The sequence below is a fragment of the Drosophila busckii genome, chromosome 3R (genome assembly GCF_011750605.1).
Source record: "Drosophila busckii strain San Diego stock center, stock number 13000-0081.31 chromosome 3R, ASM1175060v1, whole genome shotgun sequence".
In the NCBI taxonomy this organism is placed as follows: domain Eukaryota; kingdom Metazoa; phylum Arthropoda; class Insecta; order Diptera; family Drosophilidae; genus Drosophila; species Drosophila busckii.
The window spans coordinates 3,505,673-3,522,183 of NC_046607.1; the positions used below are offsets into that span (position 1 = coordinate 3,505,673).

Sequence of the window (16,511 nt, forward strand, 5' to 3'; positions counted from 1 at the left end):
ACCACAAAAAAGCCAGAGCTGCCTTTACTTAGTTGCTTTATGGCTGCCATTGTCATTGTTGTTGTTGTTGCTTTGGCTTTGGCTGTTGCTGCTGCTGGCCGAAAACGTGCAATTAAATGTTGTGTGGAAGCGACACAAGGGGCAAGTGATGGCCAAGCTATTGGCAGTAACAAACCAAATGCAGCGCAGCAGCAGCTACCAAATTGCAGAGCAACTAAACGAGTAGCATAAATAAATGAATAAATCAGCTGGCAAGAAGGCTAAAAGAAGCAAATTGTAAGTGCACAATTACAGTTCACAATGAGCAACAGCAACAGCCACAGCCACAGCAGTTCACAGTGCATATTATTGATTGCCAACCGCAAAGATACATTTGGCAATACGAACAGGCAGCTCTCAGATACAATTTGGCTTTGGATCAGGCATCTGTTAATGATCATAATGCGCAGCTCGACGTTTGCCTCTGTCATTGACATTGAAATGCACAAATTGCCATGCACATTTTTTCATTTAGTTGCCCATTTTTCTTTGCTACAAGCGCGTCGCGTGTACACCGCGAATACTTAGCAGTTTTTCAACAGAATTGTAAAACAAACAAAAGGGTAAATGATAAGCTCAAAAAAGCAAAAACCATATTTAAATTAACGCTATTTTGAGCAACAAATTGTATTTGCAAATTGCTAATTACCTAAGCGATTATTTATAAATTTCATTTACAAAGTTCAAATGTGCGTTCAAGTCGGAAGTGCTTTGGAGGCCTCTATAAATAAATTGTGTATGTACGTGTAGGTGACAGCCAAGGTGGCGTATACGTAATGCGCTGATAGCTTATGCATACGCAAACTACAAAACTAGCAATATAAACACGTCTTTGAGTTTTGTGTAATTCTGAGCGCAACTGGGTCATGCAAATGGTCAATGCACGACTGCGCTGAAGCGAGCGAGGCAAGTGGCAAGAGGCAAGGGTGCTGGCATGCCAAGATTGCGAAATTAAACTTGTAGAAAGAAGCCTTGAGCCACTTAAGGGGCAATGGCAATCGCAGGCGCGTCTTCCGCTAATCTCGACACACACACAGCCTCACCGAAAGTGAAAAGCAATTCATTCTCAAGCAAATTACATATTTATATGCGTACAATGCGTATAACATGCAAGCTTTAACTATAAGCAGTGTCTCTCATACGCTAGGGAAAACTTTTTGTATTTACCAAACTATACGCAACTATTTTATGGTCTCTTGCCACAGCACAAAATGCCAATCTAAATTCACCCAGCCGTTTGCAATCATGCGTAACCTCTAAATACTCACGCCATTATAAGCAGGCAGGCCAGGCCCAGGCCAGGCAGCAGCAATAAAATGCACGTTGGATGTTCGTTTTACAATTCAATTTAATTGTAATTTCCCCTTTTGCGAAATTACAAATTCCAGCTGCAACAAAAAAAAAATAATAATATAAAAAATATGCTGTCAGACAGTCAAACAGTGCATTCCGTTAGCACACAGAGCGATAGCGAGCCACGCCCCAAAAGTAAATAATAGTGGCGCTCACTTCAATTTCATGTGGCACGGCACAAAATCATTTTACACTTTCGGCATAAATTGACGAAATAAATCATGTTTGCGGCATTTGATTGGCATGAAAGCTCGACGAGTGCGCAGATCTGCTTAAATGGCTGCGTGTAACCTTGCGTATGCGTAATTTGTGCGCACGTATACGCACTGTACGCAGCGAACTAGTGCATTCAATGCACTTACTTGGAATTTCAACAGTCAGACTGTCAGCCAGCGCTTTATTTTTAATTTAATTACGCACATTTTATTTACAATTCAAAGTGTAATGCGCAGAAAAATGCTTTTGTCCACCTGAATGGGAAAGGCTGTTAGCAGCAGCGGCGGCGGCGGCATTGATTGATTGAATTATGGCCATCGCCGTTCTGATTGTCTATTGACTCGTTTCTTGCTTCTTTTTTTGTTGCCAGTTGATAAATGTGATTGTCATCGTTCATGTTGATTTCCAATTACAAAATTGCGATTTAATTGTAATTTGTTTTTAATACAAAACACAAAGCGGTGCGTGACTTTGTGCTGGCATTTCTGTTTTTAATTGATTTTTTCCTCAGCACAAATGGCATTAAATGCACATTAAGCTTAGTCAGAGTCATACCCTCTGCCCATTTGGCATTTCTCCCCCGAAGCAAAATACTCAATTAATAGTCTAAATAATTGCATTAAGTTACAAAGCTACAGCTGCTGCTTGTCATTTGGCTAATTGCAAATTTGGCCACAAATTTATATTAATTTGTTAAAAGCATAATGCTGCCAGCAGCTTACGCCTGACTTGCTCGAAAATCTGTTAACATTCCTCTATTAATTAATGCACTTTTGATATGCAATGCAATCGTATGTTGACAAAGCTGATTTGCTCAATCAATTGCACATCACTCAAACATAATATTGGCAGTCTTAATTGTAGTTTCGAATCGTTGTAAATGGATGCAACAATTATGTGTTGGCTGAGCTTATTAGCAAACTAATTGGCCAAGCTATTGCAGCAACTGTTTGCCAAAAGCAAAGCTAAAGCTGCAGCACAAAAGGAAATATTGCATTAGCTTCTAGCATAAAATATATAAAATGAATAATTAATAAATCTCGCAACTTATCGCACATCTACAGCAATTTGATTGCCTCAGCAGCAGAGTTTCTATAGAAATTTATATTTTAATTATTTAGTCATAGCTTAATTAAATATAATAAAAATCTTGCTAACTTTAGTTTATGATTGCATACAACAAATTGAATTGAATTTGCTGCAGCGCAAAGTTCAATAAACTTGTCAGAGAACTTTAGTAGCTTACATAAATAACAATTTAATTTTAATTGTTATTTAACTTTGAATAAATTTTCATTATTTGTCATAAATGTAAGCGTATGTATTTATCGCACACACACACACGCAATACAAACGTCAAAGCATAATAAAATATATTTTAATTTATTTAGCATATGGCAAATATTCAATAACAACCAAATGCGGAAAAAACCCGCATTTGTATTTGAACAATTTTATTTAAATATAAATGAATGTGCGTGTTTTTTTCTCTGGTATCTACAATTCAACATAAACCACATTTTTGTATTTGCAATCTCTCATTGTTACGATGCGGGCGAGCTGGAAATTGTAAATGGTTCTTGAAACCACAAAATGCCAACTAATTAAATTAATACGCAACAAATGCGTTCAACAAAATGCAAACACAGCTGCGCAAAAATCCCAAATACTTAACGCTCAAATCCAGCGTGCGTTGAGGTATTTGTTTGCCACTGCGGTCAGTCAATTAAAATTTGCCAAGTGCATAATAATTTATTTGCAATGCAAATAGTTTTTTTATTTAGTTTTGTTTTGTTGTGATTTAAGGGCCGTTCGTTCGTGCTCTTTTTTTAGTTAAGCTATGCATTTTATTGTTTTTTAATTAATATTTGCGCAGCGTGTGCAAATGTTTGTGCGTTATGCAAATTAAGCAAATGCCAGCTTAGCTTGCAGACAAAGTATCTATAAGATACCAGATACTATACGACTCGGCTTGGCTCTGCGTCCAGCAGACTGAAAAACACAAAGTTTTATCGCATGTGCATTTCTTAGCGCACGACACCGACGCCAACAACAACAGCAACAGCAACAACAATAAATGCAAATCTTGACAGTTTTCTTTAAATATTTTTATTTATTTTGTTGTGCATTATTTGCTCTTTTTTTTTGGTTTATTTTTTATTTTCGGTTGCAAACAAAGTTGGTTCGCATCGTTTGCTTGGCTTTTATTTTGTCATTGTCTGTCTGACGTTATTGGGAAAGCACGTTTCGCTTCTTGTGCATATCCGTTCGCAATAGCAGTTGCAACAAAGCACCAGATACTCGTACAAATGTATTTCAGATGCTCAACACACAGATACACGGCTACATACGCATACATACAAGTCTAACTGGGTCTCTTTGGAGCGCCGCTTAGTCATTACAAGACAGACAAGACTCTCGTAACAACTACGGCGACAACATTCACAACATCGACAACCTACAAGCGGCGCAGCAGCGAACGGAAAACGGCAAACGTTGTCCAAATACTTTCAAAGTATCTTCAAGCGCCCAAAAGCCCGCACATTTGTCTGTCTGTCTGTCTCAGTCGCAGTCTCTGGAACAGAAGAACAAACGCGATAGCATGCCCAAGACAACATTGCAATATGTTATGGGTATTAAATGCACTACATATAGTAACTAGAGTATGTAGCACATTGTTGTTAGTGCGCTGCTTTTCTCTAATGACCTTAGAAAGCGCTTTAAGCCGGTCCGCAACGAGCTGAGCCATAACAACTGGGCTAAACTTAATGCAGTTGAACAGCAAATAAACTTAAAGCGTTTAGCTGATCAATTGCTCAATGATTAAGTACAAAAGCAACTGTTGCCTAATCAATTAGTATAATAATAATTTGTTTTAACTAAAAGCAAATCTTGTGTTTAAATTACAAATATTTTTGTCTCAGCTCTTTATTTGAAAAAGATTAACTATGCTGCATATTTAATATATTATTAAAACAGGCGTGTTTATTTTTAATTCTCTTTAGTTAATAGATTCTATTAGTTTAACCCAGCCCACATGCAATTCTATTGTTTGTTGTGCATTTGCATCTTGACAAGCTTGTGATTTATATAGAGAGAGAGGCTTGTTTTGTAAAAATAACTTTAATCAGCTCATGAACTGCATGCTAAACTTGAATTAAACAGCAGTTAGTAGCTTGTGGAAAACTTTTTTGCCAGCTCATATATAATAGTTGTAATCTACGAAATGGTTCAATTGAATTGGTTTATCTAACAGTTGGATCGATTTCATAAAGCAATTACCTATACAATAGACTGCAGTTCCGCTGTATTATTATTGATCGGGGTAAGCTGAGCCCAAGGGCTATATCGAGTGGCTAACAAATGCATTATTCATCTGGCTGGCGTTTAATAAGAAAACCAATTAATTAAATGCTCAACAACAACAAGCGTCATGACTAAAAGCTTAGAAATTACTTAATAAATTACATTCATTAAAGCCACAAAGGAAAAGTCAGCCAGCCAGCCAGCCAACACCACAGAGACCCCATATGCCGCCGCACCCCCCTCTCCCCTGCGTCCATCACTTGTTTCGCTCTTGCAGCAGCAACGAGTGGGATGACACCGACTGGCGTTGATTTATATTAATCGACCCGCTTGCGCAGCTCAAAGTCTTATTTATTTGAAAAGAGAGGCGACAAAAAATATGTTGTTTAAGTAGATGTGCCAAGTAATAAATTTAATGTATACAAAAACACATATAAAATGGGTGAGGGGAATTTCGAAATGGAATTGTAAGTATTTGCAGTTTTGAATTTGTTTTTGCTGCTGCTGCCGCGGCTGCGGCTGCTTGGCTCAGGCATTTGCATTGCGCTAATTTTTTATTTAAATTGCGTATACGACAAAGCGAAACGAAACGGAACGGAACCAGCATGCCACATGATTTATTGGCCAAAAAAGAAAAAGATTAATTCTGCTTAAGTGGCTGAGACAAGCATACAACGGTTGTGTGTGTGTGTGTGGGTCAAAAAACCAGCAGTCGAAATCAGCTGTCCCATTTCTTGAGTCTATGAGAAACGCTGACTACAAATTGCAGTTGCCAGTTGCCAGTTGCCAGTTGAGCGACTAAGAAGAAATTGCCTCATGATTACGTTGTGACGTCCGTTAGTCGGTTACGCTGTCCCACTGTAATCGTTATCATGCCCAACGCCATACCCGTGCCCACTGTACACCCCTCCCCACAATGCAAACTGTCCTTCTGTCTATCACGTTCATGTCGTCTGGCTGTCTCTGAGGAAATAAAAGTTTTCACATTTTATTTTTTTGCAGCGCTATAAGCACGTGCTCTTTACTAGTGCAAATGCTGTTTGCCAAAAAGTATTTCTCTTTTTTTTTTGGTTTTCTTTACGTTTGCCTTAGCCAGCAAATTGTTGGTGTGTGTCGGTCTGTTCGTCTGTCTGTTTGGCTGACATTACGTTCGCCTTACGAAATTCATTTCATGTTAATTTCCTTTTCTTTGATTCTGCATTTTGGCTTGCCACTTGGCACTTTTCAATGTAATTCTTGTGCTGCTTGAAATGCTTCTCAAAATGAGGTTAAGCTGCCACACAATGTTGTATGCTTCTCGCTGCTTGCTGCGCGTGCACACCACCAGCCAAATATGTACGTAGCTATAGCTACAACTATCTGAATGCCATGAGACACACTTGCGGCCAACACACAAGTACAACACAGCCAAAGAGTGCCAAAGCCAAATGGGTCACACTCACACCAACACCATCAATTGTGTGTGTGGGTTATGCATTTAAATAACACGTTCAAACGTCTGCGAATGGACGCTGCAAAAACAAAAAAAAAACACAAATGTAGCAACATTAAGTTGCAAACTAAAACTAATCTAAAATCGTTTTAGAACTTACATAACGAGCGAAACTTTCGAGACTGTGTTTTAATAAATCTGTAGTTGCTTAAAGGTCATTAAATCTGCTGCAGTTATTGTGGCATATATATTAATTATATATTTAATACTCTACTTTTCTCATTTAAACAGTCCGCATAGCTAAATGTTAAATGCAATTAATCGAGCATTTTATGTTAATGAGCACAAAATAAAATTAAATGTGAATATTATTCATGCTGCATCCACGATTTGCAATACGATATGCTTAATATACATATATGCTTGCATTTCGACTTGAAAATTAGCAAGTGCGCAGAACTAAATGTTAAAAGCAATTAATGCAACATTTTATAGTCTCATTACTAAATGCCACCCATTATGCTGGTAATTACTTTAAAATGCGATAAAGCAACTACACAATGTACTCAATTTTTAATGAATGATTGTTGCTTTAAACAAAATGCAGCTCACGCCCCCTCGGCTGCCAAGGCTCTCTCCCTCTCTCTTTCCCTCTGTAGATTGATAAGCGGTTAATAATACGCAGCCCTAAATAGTTGGCTCAAGTAAGAAATAAGGCACATGTAACTGCGCTCATAAATACAATGACTGGCTCTCTATATAATTTAACACACGGCAAGCCAAAAATTCTGTGCCAGCCCATAAATATAATTATAGACGCCGCCGCCAGCGCACGCAGCAGAGCTTCCAATGATAATGACTACACCTCAAATTGTATGAAACCCAAAAAAAAGCAACACAATCAAAATAAATGAAGAGAGACTAAGGTTCCAGGCCAAAACAAGAAAATCATGACGTACCGAAAAAAAAAAAACTAAATCAGACAAACAACAGCATTAACAGAACACAGCAAAAAATAATAACAATAAAGAAGCAGAGTGAGAGACAGAGAAAAAAACACGAATATAATTCGAGTTTAAGTGCATGAAATTACAAGCTGGCTGGCCAGGGTTCGATGTGGTTTCGACAGGCTTTGCTGCTGCTGCTGCTGCTGCTGCTGCCAGGGGTTTTGGGCATAGTTCAGGGGTTCAGCACCCTTTTTTTCCTGTGTTGCCCCCAGCTACTGCTGGGCTGAGCTAATTTGAGGCGCGCTTGGGACAACGAGCTTAATGCCCGAAACTGATAAAAAGGGGTCGAGACATAGAAAATTGTTGGGCTGTTGAATTTAATGGGCAAACGAGTACGCGCGTTTTGTAAATAATTGCGGAAGTTTGTAGATTTCGCTGTCGGTCTGACATTTTCCAAATGCAGCCAAATGTGGCAGAGCCAGTTCGAACGGTTGCCAAACGTTCGTTGCTCGTTTGCTTATCTTTCTATATAATTGTTGATTTAGTGTGTGCTCAACATTTATTTCGGTGCGCTTCGATTCAACATTGCAGCGAGTACTACGTCCGCTCGGGCATGTGGGATACACTCGGCACGGGAAGTGGGGATAAGGGCAAGAGCTGAAGCTTATTTGCTGCCGCCGCCGTCGCCGCCGCCGCCTGGTTCATTGTTCGCTCATTGATATCGTCAACGTAGCTGGCGCGTGACAAATGACTTTGACGTTGCATTTTCGTATGTGGCATGTAGATGTGTGGCATGTGTCTGCGACTGCGACGCGACTGTGTCCGAGTGCTAGTCCTACGCCATCAATCCAAGCAACGAACCAACAGCAGCAGTAGCAGCAGCGGCGGCGAATCAACAAATTCAATTGCTGTTGTTTATTCAAAAAGTATCGCTACATGCGCAGCGGTCGTATCTACATATTTATGTACAATATGCCCCAGCAGCAACTACGTTCATAATTGACAGTTGTGTTGGCATTTTATTTATTTACTTACTTACAATACATATTTTTTTTTTATTGTTGTTTTTTACTCTGTAGCGAAAACTGCAGTACAACGAACCCCCGAGCTCTAAATTTGGGCAGAGCAGCGCGCTCTGTGGGGTTCAATGGATTTGACAATGCCAATAAATGTTTTATCAGTTAAGCGTGTTGCACTCTAAAAATTCTACAGCTACTGCTTTAAACACCCATTGAGACTGAGTGGAAATCTATGCCAGCTGTTAGTTGAATATGCAATGTGTCCCACATCAAGGTGTACGCTCTGTCAATGCCAGACAAAATTTCAGTTTCAAATTCTACGCTGGGGAGCGGGGCACGTCAATTTGGTGTAACTGTCGCTCCACTTTATGTTGCCGCCCATGACAGCAACTAACAAAACTAAAGTGTCTGGGCAAATGATACGCACTTGTAGTTTCTGGTTGTCAGCTGCTGTTTTTGACGCTTGAGCATAATTGAGAATTGTCTAAATCTAAAGCAGTGAAAACTATCAAAAGTATTTGTCTTGTCGATTTCTTTTGTTTTCTCAATTTCAATGTTAACGCTTTTGTTTGGCCTCGCCCCAGCCCCTAGTCTGTCTTTGTGGTTGACAATCAAATTCTAGCGAAATTGCTTTCTCTTGTCACGTCATTAAAAATACAGACAACTAATATTGCTTATATACTAAATAGCTCAGCAAAAAGTCGCATTTGAAATACCCTTTTCGATAGTGTAGTTGTTATTGTTATTTCATAAATTTTTAGCACCAACTGCAGCATAGACCTAGGGAGTTAGGATTGTTATTTTAACTCAAGCCTCAGGCCAGCATTAAAAGGTGCAGCTACTCACATGGCTGAGTGTGTGTGTGTGTTTGTGTTTAACGGTTTGCCATTTCCCTGCTGTTATCACAGCTGTCAGGCGTTTCGACACTTGAATTTGAGCCGCTGCTCTGCACTGATGTTTTCATTTACTTGGAGAGTTAGCTGCCACTTGGCAATATTTTTGTAGCATGTCCCCCAGCAAACAGATAGAAAACAAAAACAACAAAATTATTAACACATATGTGTATGCATGTGTGTGTTTGTGTGTGTCTGTGTGAGGGCGAGGGTTAAAAGTGGTAATAAAATTTAACGAAATTTTTGCACAACAGGAAGCTCTAATTGGACAGCAGCAGCTCAAGTACGCTTTGCAGCCATCAAGGGCCACAGGCAGAGCAGCTGTTTGTTCAGCTCGGTTGATAAGGCTTGGCAGGCAGGCAGGCAGGGCAGGCACAACTTCAACTGATTGCCGTCTTGCGTGCTGCTTACTTTCTTTTTGGCCTTTTTCTTTTTTTGTTTGTTAGCTGTGGGGTGCGCGCTGCCGTGAGGGTGAGCCTTATTAATTATGACGGCGCATGCATTGATAATGATAATCAAGCTTGGCGTGCCTGCCTGTCAGTCTCTGTGCCCAACAACAGCAACAACAGCAACAGCAAGCGCATTAAACAGCGGGGGGTGCAACAGCCAGCAGAACAGTTGGAAACCTTATAAAGCGAGTGAACTGCAGATGAGCAGCATTTGATAAGCAAAGCATCCCGCATGGCCAGCAAGCAGTTAATGCTTTCTCCCCTTCCGCTAGCTGCAACTATCTTCTCATTTCTCTTTGATAATTGCACTTGATTGAGCGCATTGAATAGCATCAGCATCAGCAGCATCATCATCAGCAGCAGCAGCGTCGATTCTAAGAACACTTTACATTTTAAAAGTAAAATCCTGTCAATGCGGACATTTTAATTGTGTCTTTCAAGAGATTTCTATCATAAGCATGCACATTGGGAATTAAAATCATTAAATTTTATAGTTCAATTTAACAAGCTCAGCAAGAAAACAAGCGCCCTATTCTATTAGATGCAAATATATGTACAAGAGTTTCATTTTAATTGGTTTGTATGAGATTTGAAGTTCAGCTTTGTTTTAAGCATCATAAGAAATATAAAATAGTAAGACTTCTAAGAATCGGTTGAGATTTGATTATGTTATGACCAAACTGCTAAGCTAATTTTCTTTAAGTTTTAACTTTCAAAGGCTCTAACTCTTGTAGTTTTATTTGCTTACTGTTGCAATCAATTTGAACTCACTAAATAACAAATTAGTTCATTTACACTAAAGTCAAGCTACTGAACTTGTTCTTTCAATTCTAGTATTTACTTAATGGAAACCATTTTGAATTTGCTTATTCAAAAGTAATTTCATAACCGAATTAATCTCACATAAGCCCCAAGCCAAGTGCTACAATTCCCACATCTAAAGACCTTTATTGATTGTGTGTCAGTGTATTTATGATATGAACATGTTTAAATCAGAGAGCGTAACACGCTTACTGAACCTTAAATATTTACATTCGAAACACACAGATTGTGCCCCAGAAGACCAAACATCAAATGTGTGTGTCTGTGTCGCTCTCGCTCTCAATGCCATTGCCAGTCGGAGTGGAGTTGCAGCAGTTCCAGTTATAAATGCCCAGACATGTAAATATCAGAAAGTTGTGTACAAATAAATCAAATAATTGTGTGCTGGGCGCAAAGTACAAAAAGCCCGCATCCATCAGCTGACAAATACGCATTTACACATGTTCGAATGCGAGTGGCAGGCGTTGCAGTTGGGCTAACCCAGGCGGGGGGGACCAGCCAGAGTTCAACAAACAGTGAGGGAGAACCGAAAAATAAAATCAAACGTAAATAGCACTTGGCATCAAATAAAATATTTTCTGTGCGTGTGTGAATTTAAACGAACGCAACGGCAATTCACACCTTGAAGCTACAAAATATTAAAGATACATTTACGCTGGCAAGCAATTGCTGCAATTAGCGTCGTCTCGTATTTTCTGCTTTGATGTGGCACTTGTAACAACAACAACAACAGGTTGAGAGCAATGTGTAAAGTTCGGCGACGTCAAAATCAAATTGAAAATCAATTGAAAAAGCAACCAAAACGAAAACGAAAACGTAAAGTCAATAATCATATTTAATAAAACGAGCCTAGCGTATAAATTTTGTTGATTTTTTTTGTTGTTTGCCGCTGCTGGAGGAAAAATCGTGAGCAAATTGAAACACAAGTGAAAAGTAGAAAGGAAACCAAAGCAAACAGTAAAGAATTAAATTAAATGAAATGTTGCAAGTGCCGTGCCGTCCACAAAGCAGCAACAGGAAATACGCGCCATGCCAGCGACACCAAGAGGGCCGAGCCAGCGAGCAAAGCGCCCCCAAGGCGGCAACACCATAAAATAATATAACATGAAAGAGAGCAGCAGCAAGCGCTGCCACAACGACTTGGGCATACACTTTGATACATACAAGTCGTTATGGGCATGCAACAGCGGGCAGCTGCCACTCGCTACAACATCAAAAAGATCGTTTCGAGTGCCACTGCCACAAAGAGTGCGAAATTAAAACAAAATGTTGCAAGATGCTGCAGGCATATAACTTACTCCGCCCCCGCCCCCGCCCGCCTCATCACTCCCATGGCTGACTGCTTGATTTCATTTGGCTGATAAGTCAGCCAAGCTGTTCAGCTGTGTGTTGTGTGTGGGGCAAATGCGTAAGAACGTGCAACATCAAAATGCAAATGCTGCTGCTGCTGCTGCACAGGAAGCAGGCGGCAAAGCGTAGCCAAAGCTCAGCTGCCTCAATTGATGCATCCTTCTGGCCATGACGTAAATAAACAATGTATTTGTATTTGTTGTTGTTTTGTCTGCTTTTTCGCTTTATTTATAATTTATTTGCGCTGCTGCTGCTGCTGCTGTTACCGTTGATATTATTACGCTGATTGTGATTGTTGTTGTTGATGGTGAGTGTGTAAATGAATTTGTTGCACATTGGCGTACTAAAATTTATTACCATCATGTGAAATGTAAAAGCAATTTCCCCACAGACTCTGACTCAGACTCAGACACGAATTACTGCATAAACAGCAATAAATAGCTAGCTATAGTTTATTGCAAATTGGCTGCAGAGTTGCTTGCTTAGTTTTTAAAAAATATATTAATGCAAGCACGCAATGAGATTGGGGCTGTGGCATGGGCGTAGCTCAAGGGAAAACACTTTGCTACGAGTCTCAAGTGTCAAGTGCAACTGGCGCACTTTGATTCCGTTCTGCTTGCCACTTGCTGCCCTTTCATGTGGTCTTTGCTGCCACTCAAATGTGCACTCTAATGAGATCCGCAACCAATTGCAAATAAATGTCACACATCAGGGCTTGCTCTCGCTCGCAGCTGACACATTTGCTGCTGCGCCACGCCTTAAGCCTCATCACATGTGGGCGTGACCAAGGGCTTGCTGGTTACTTCGAACGCGAGAACAGATGTCAAGTATTGTGGCTTCCACACACACACACACACACAATTTAATTGCAAGGCATGTTTTCTAGCCAAACAAATGTTCGAAATGTTGTTGCTGTTCCCGCAACCGCAACCGGCAAAAGAACAACAGCAACGAATTATAAAAGACAAGGCTAGGCAAGTCGAAAAAGATTTATCATAATTCTGGCGACTGTCATAAAAAGCAATTAGGCTGAAGCGACAGATACAAACGGCAGTCAGTTGCCCCCAAATCAAATCTACGAAATGAACAAATGCTGGCAATAAAGAAAAAATAATAACAAAAGTGCAGCATAACGAAAAGCAAATACACTAACAAAACTGCATAAATAAATATGTAGTAGCTAAGCTACAGTCTTAGTTATAGAACTGAAAATGAAATTGATTGCAACAAGGTGTGAGTTAAAACATATATTTTATTTAAATGTATATAAATTTAGCTATTGGGCGTGTTAAGCTTGAAGCTCTTTGAAGTGTATAGTATATATAAATACATTAAAGGCGCGAAAGAGCTGCAAAGGCAAAAGATATAACGATGTGTGATTTGAAGTTTGTTGTTTATTTTTGTTTTTGGGCTTAATGAGTTGCAGCGGCAATCAAGTTCAAATTGCGCTGGAAGTTGAAAGTTGAAGCCTAAAGTTCTCTATCCCTCTCTCGGTTGGGGGGGAGGGTAGACGATGTAAAAGCAGTTGTTGAAGCGATTAAAGTGTCACATTCACATATAAAGTGCCTTATGGCATGTCGGGGTTGCTGTTGCTGCTGCTGCTGTTGTTGCTGTTGTAATTAGTATGCCCGCACACACGCCACGGCAAGCAAGGCAGACAGGCCCAGTCTGTGGCAGGTTCACTTTGAAGGGCAACAATAACAAAAGCAACAACAACAATCGCTTGTCTGCTAGCCGCTGCTGCTGCTGCGTTCTTAATTTCAGTTGGTGTGAAAAAATATAACCCATGGCAAATTGCCGGCCTGGCTGTTGTTGTTAGTCAACGTCTGTTGCATATTTTCACAAGTAATTAACATGTGCACGCTCTGGTCCTTGTCAGGACTTGCACACACACTCACACAAGTGTAACTGAAACTGCCGAGCAACTGTCCAAACACACACAGCTCGCATAACAAAATGTTTTCTTAACAATAATTTGCATTATATTTACATTTGAATATTCCAATGAGCTGCGCCTGCAACTAATTCTGACTCAGAGAGCTACGCTTACTAACACTACGCTACAAGTTTCATTTAAAATAGCTTCATCATTGACTAAAAAGGTCAGTCGCTCAGTTGATATGAATCACATTTCGCATTAAGTCTGACTTAAGCAAAATTGTTGCCTTAATATTAAGCAAATGAAGTGAAATTCGAACGACAAAGCGTAAATAAAATAAATTTTGAATTTCTCTTTCAGCACTCCAAGACATTAGCATAAGCGAGCAGCATGTTTCGTAATTTCTTAAATTTGACAAACAAATACAAAGTGCTCAGGGGCATGATCTCATATGGCACACTCTGGCCCTGTGGCTCGCTCATTGAGCAGACGCTGATCGAGAAGCGCTCATTCCGCAACTATGACTGGACCAAGTGTCTCAGGTGCGACTACAGACTCCACAGACTCTATAACTTTATAATCCGTTGCATTGCTTTGCCTTTTCAGATTCAGTTTGTTCGGCTTCTTCTTTATGGGGCCCACAATCTATGTGTGGATAAGACTGGCGAGTGTAATGTGGCCACGCACAGATATTAAATCATCGCTCTGCAAAGCGATCACCGAGCAGACGGCCTACGATCCCATGGCGATCAGTTCCTTTCTCTTCTTCATGACACTGATGGAGGGCAATACATATGCTGAAGCCAAACAGGAGGTAAATTGCTCCAGTTTGCTGCCATCTGTGCCACATCGTGTTGTTTTTCTTATCGTTATTATTATGATTATGAAAATTGTCGTCGCGCATCTGTAAATTGTGTTTCTTGGCCAGCGCTCTCAGCTCAGTGTTTGTTATCAGGCTATTTTATTTATTTATTTTGTATTTCTTTTAATTGGGTTTCAAGTTTCTTGTGCCGCTCACCCAATGCTGCCTACTGTTTATGCTTAAGTATGTGTGAGTGAATGAGTGTGTGTGGGTTTTTGGGTAACACATTTTCTCACGACTGTTACAGACGGCTGCTCTCAATATCTCCATCTCTGTCTTGGTATCTGTATCTTTGGCCGTATCCGTATCTGCCGCCCAGCATCTGTTGCTGTAATATAAGCGTGCATAAATATCACCTGTCTGTCTGTCTGTCCGTCCCCTGTGCCTGTGTCTCTCTCTCTCTGTTGCTGTTGCTGTCTCTGTGTAGCCAAAGTTGTCAGCATTGATTTGTTGGCGTTTTTGTTGTTTCTTTTTTTTTTGCAGCCCCAACTTCATTTGTGCGCTTACTCCGGCTTACTTCTCTATATCATTAGAAACCATTTATCTTGATAAATGTAAATGTTTTACCATATATTTATGTCAAGCGTGCGTTGTCTTTGCCATTTGGCTTGCATGCGTTTTCAAGATCTATGGCTCTTGGCCACAACGCCGGCTCTAAGCCCTGCCTTTCAGCCTAGCCTGATTGGCAAACTTTAACCATCAAGCTGTCGCAGCTGTGTTGCTGCCGATGAAGATGTTGTTGCTAGTTGTCTCTATATAAAACAATTCGATTGCAGTCTGGCTTAAGGTACAATTTGCTTTATACTTAAAACTTTAGTGAACAGATTTGGCGCAACTATTTATAAATTACTTCAGTGTAATACAGTAGACAATTGCATATAGCAAATAAATTTTCAGTAAGCGCTTGGAATATTTGAAAATTAATGGAATATAATAAAAAGACTAGCTAGTATATTTACCAGCAATTCAAATACTTTAAAGCTACACATGTATTAAGAATTTATTTGTTTTTTTATTCGTTCGAACTTTGCATTTAATTCCCGCTTACCAAGAACGCATTTGTTAATCAACTTTTGTTTAAATAATAAAAAGCCTCAACGGTCGTTAAAAAAAATAAGAGAACGCCCACAGACATAGTTGCAGTAAAATATTTGCTTTACAATGAAATACGTTTTATGCTTAATTAGTGGCACCGAAGTGCATCATTTGCCTCACGATGTTGACTCTTGACTGTAAATTGTTGAGCGCTGGCCACCATAAATATCATTTACACAATTTGCCTGCGGAGGCGGCCAACGACAGCGGCAACAGCAACAGCAGCAGCAACAGCAACAACAAAAATGTTGTATGTTGCCAAAAGTGAAAATTTTCCATGCCGCAAGGCTTTTTAATTAACAACATTAACAAAATGCCACGCCCTGCTGCTGGCTGCGGGCAACAACACAGACACACACGCGCGCGTGCACAGCGGCAGCGACAATAAATAAAATTTTTAAAGGTTTCAGCCTCACTGGCACTTAATTACAATTTTCCGCACTGGCATTTTTTACAGCTGCCATTTCCCAAATAAAAATTCACTGGCCTAACGCACTATCTCTTTCTCTATTTCTATCTATATCTTATACTATTTGTTAGGTTAGCGATAAATTTCTGGATGCTTATAAAGTTGGCGTTATTTATTGGCCCTGCGTGCAAACTGTGAACTTTGCCTTCATCCCAGCCAGAAATCAGGTTATCTTCACCTCGTTCTTCAGCATGTGCTGGACCACATTCTTGGCCTACGTTAAGTTCCTGCAATTGCATCCGCATGTCGATGTTGATCATCATGCTGTGGACATACATTTTCTGGAAATGTAAACTACCATATAGCGAAAATTTATTTATTTATTTACAATTAAAATACTGTTGATTATGCCCAAGCACGCCTCTCATTAGAACTACGCC

General features: G+C 39.8%; 1 protein-coding gene across 1 annotated transcript; it reads left to right on the forward strand.

The window, feature by feature from the left end:
* Positions 1-516: 516 nt before the first annotated feature.
* LOC108602706 (mpv17-like protein) lies at positions 517-16,504 on the forward strand. The gene is made up of 4 exons (XM_017990860.1): positions 517-602; positions 14,066-14,247; positions 14,312-14,519; positions 16,203-16,504. The coding sequence occupies exons 2-4, from the start codon at positions 14,096-14,098 to the stop codon at positions 16,422-16,424; spliced, it is 582 nt and encodes a 193-aa protein (XP_017846349.1). The 5' UTR covers positions 517-602; positions 14,066-14,095; the 3' UTR covers positions 16,425-16,504.
* Positions 16,505-16,511: the final 7 nt, after the last annotated feature.

Bases quoted from the DNA above. Each gene is read 5' to 3' on its own strand.
- LOC108602706 (XM_017990860.1), top strand. From the start codon at position 14,096: ATGTTTCGTAATTTCTTAAATTTGACAAACAAATACAAAGTGCTCAGG. The intron at 14,248-14,311 runs GTGCGACTACAG...TTGCCTTTTCAG, and splicing joins GACTGGACCAAGTGTCTCAG to ATTCAGTTTGTTCGGCTTCT. The intron at 14,520-16,202 runs GTAAATTGCTCC...ACTATTTGTTAG, and splicing joins ATGCTGAAGCCAAACAGGAG to GTTAGCGATAAATTTCTGGA.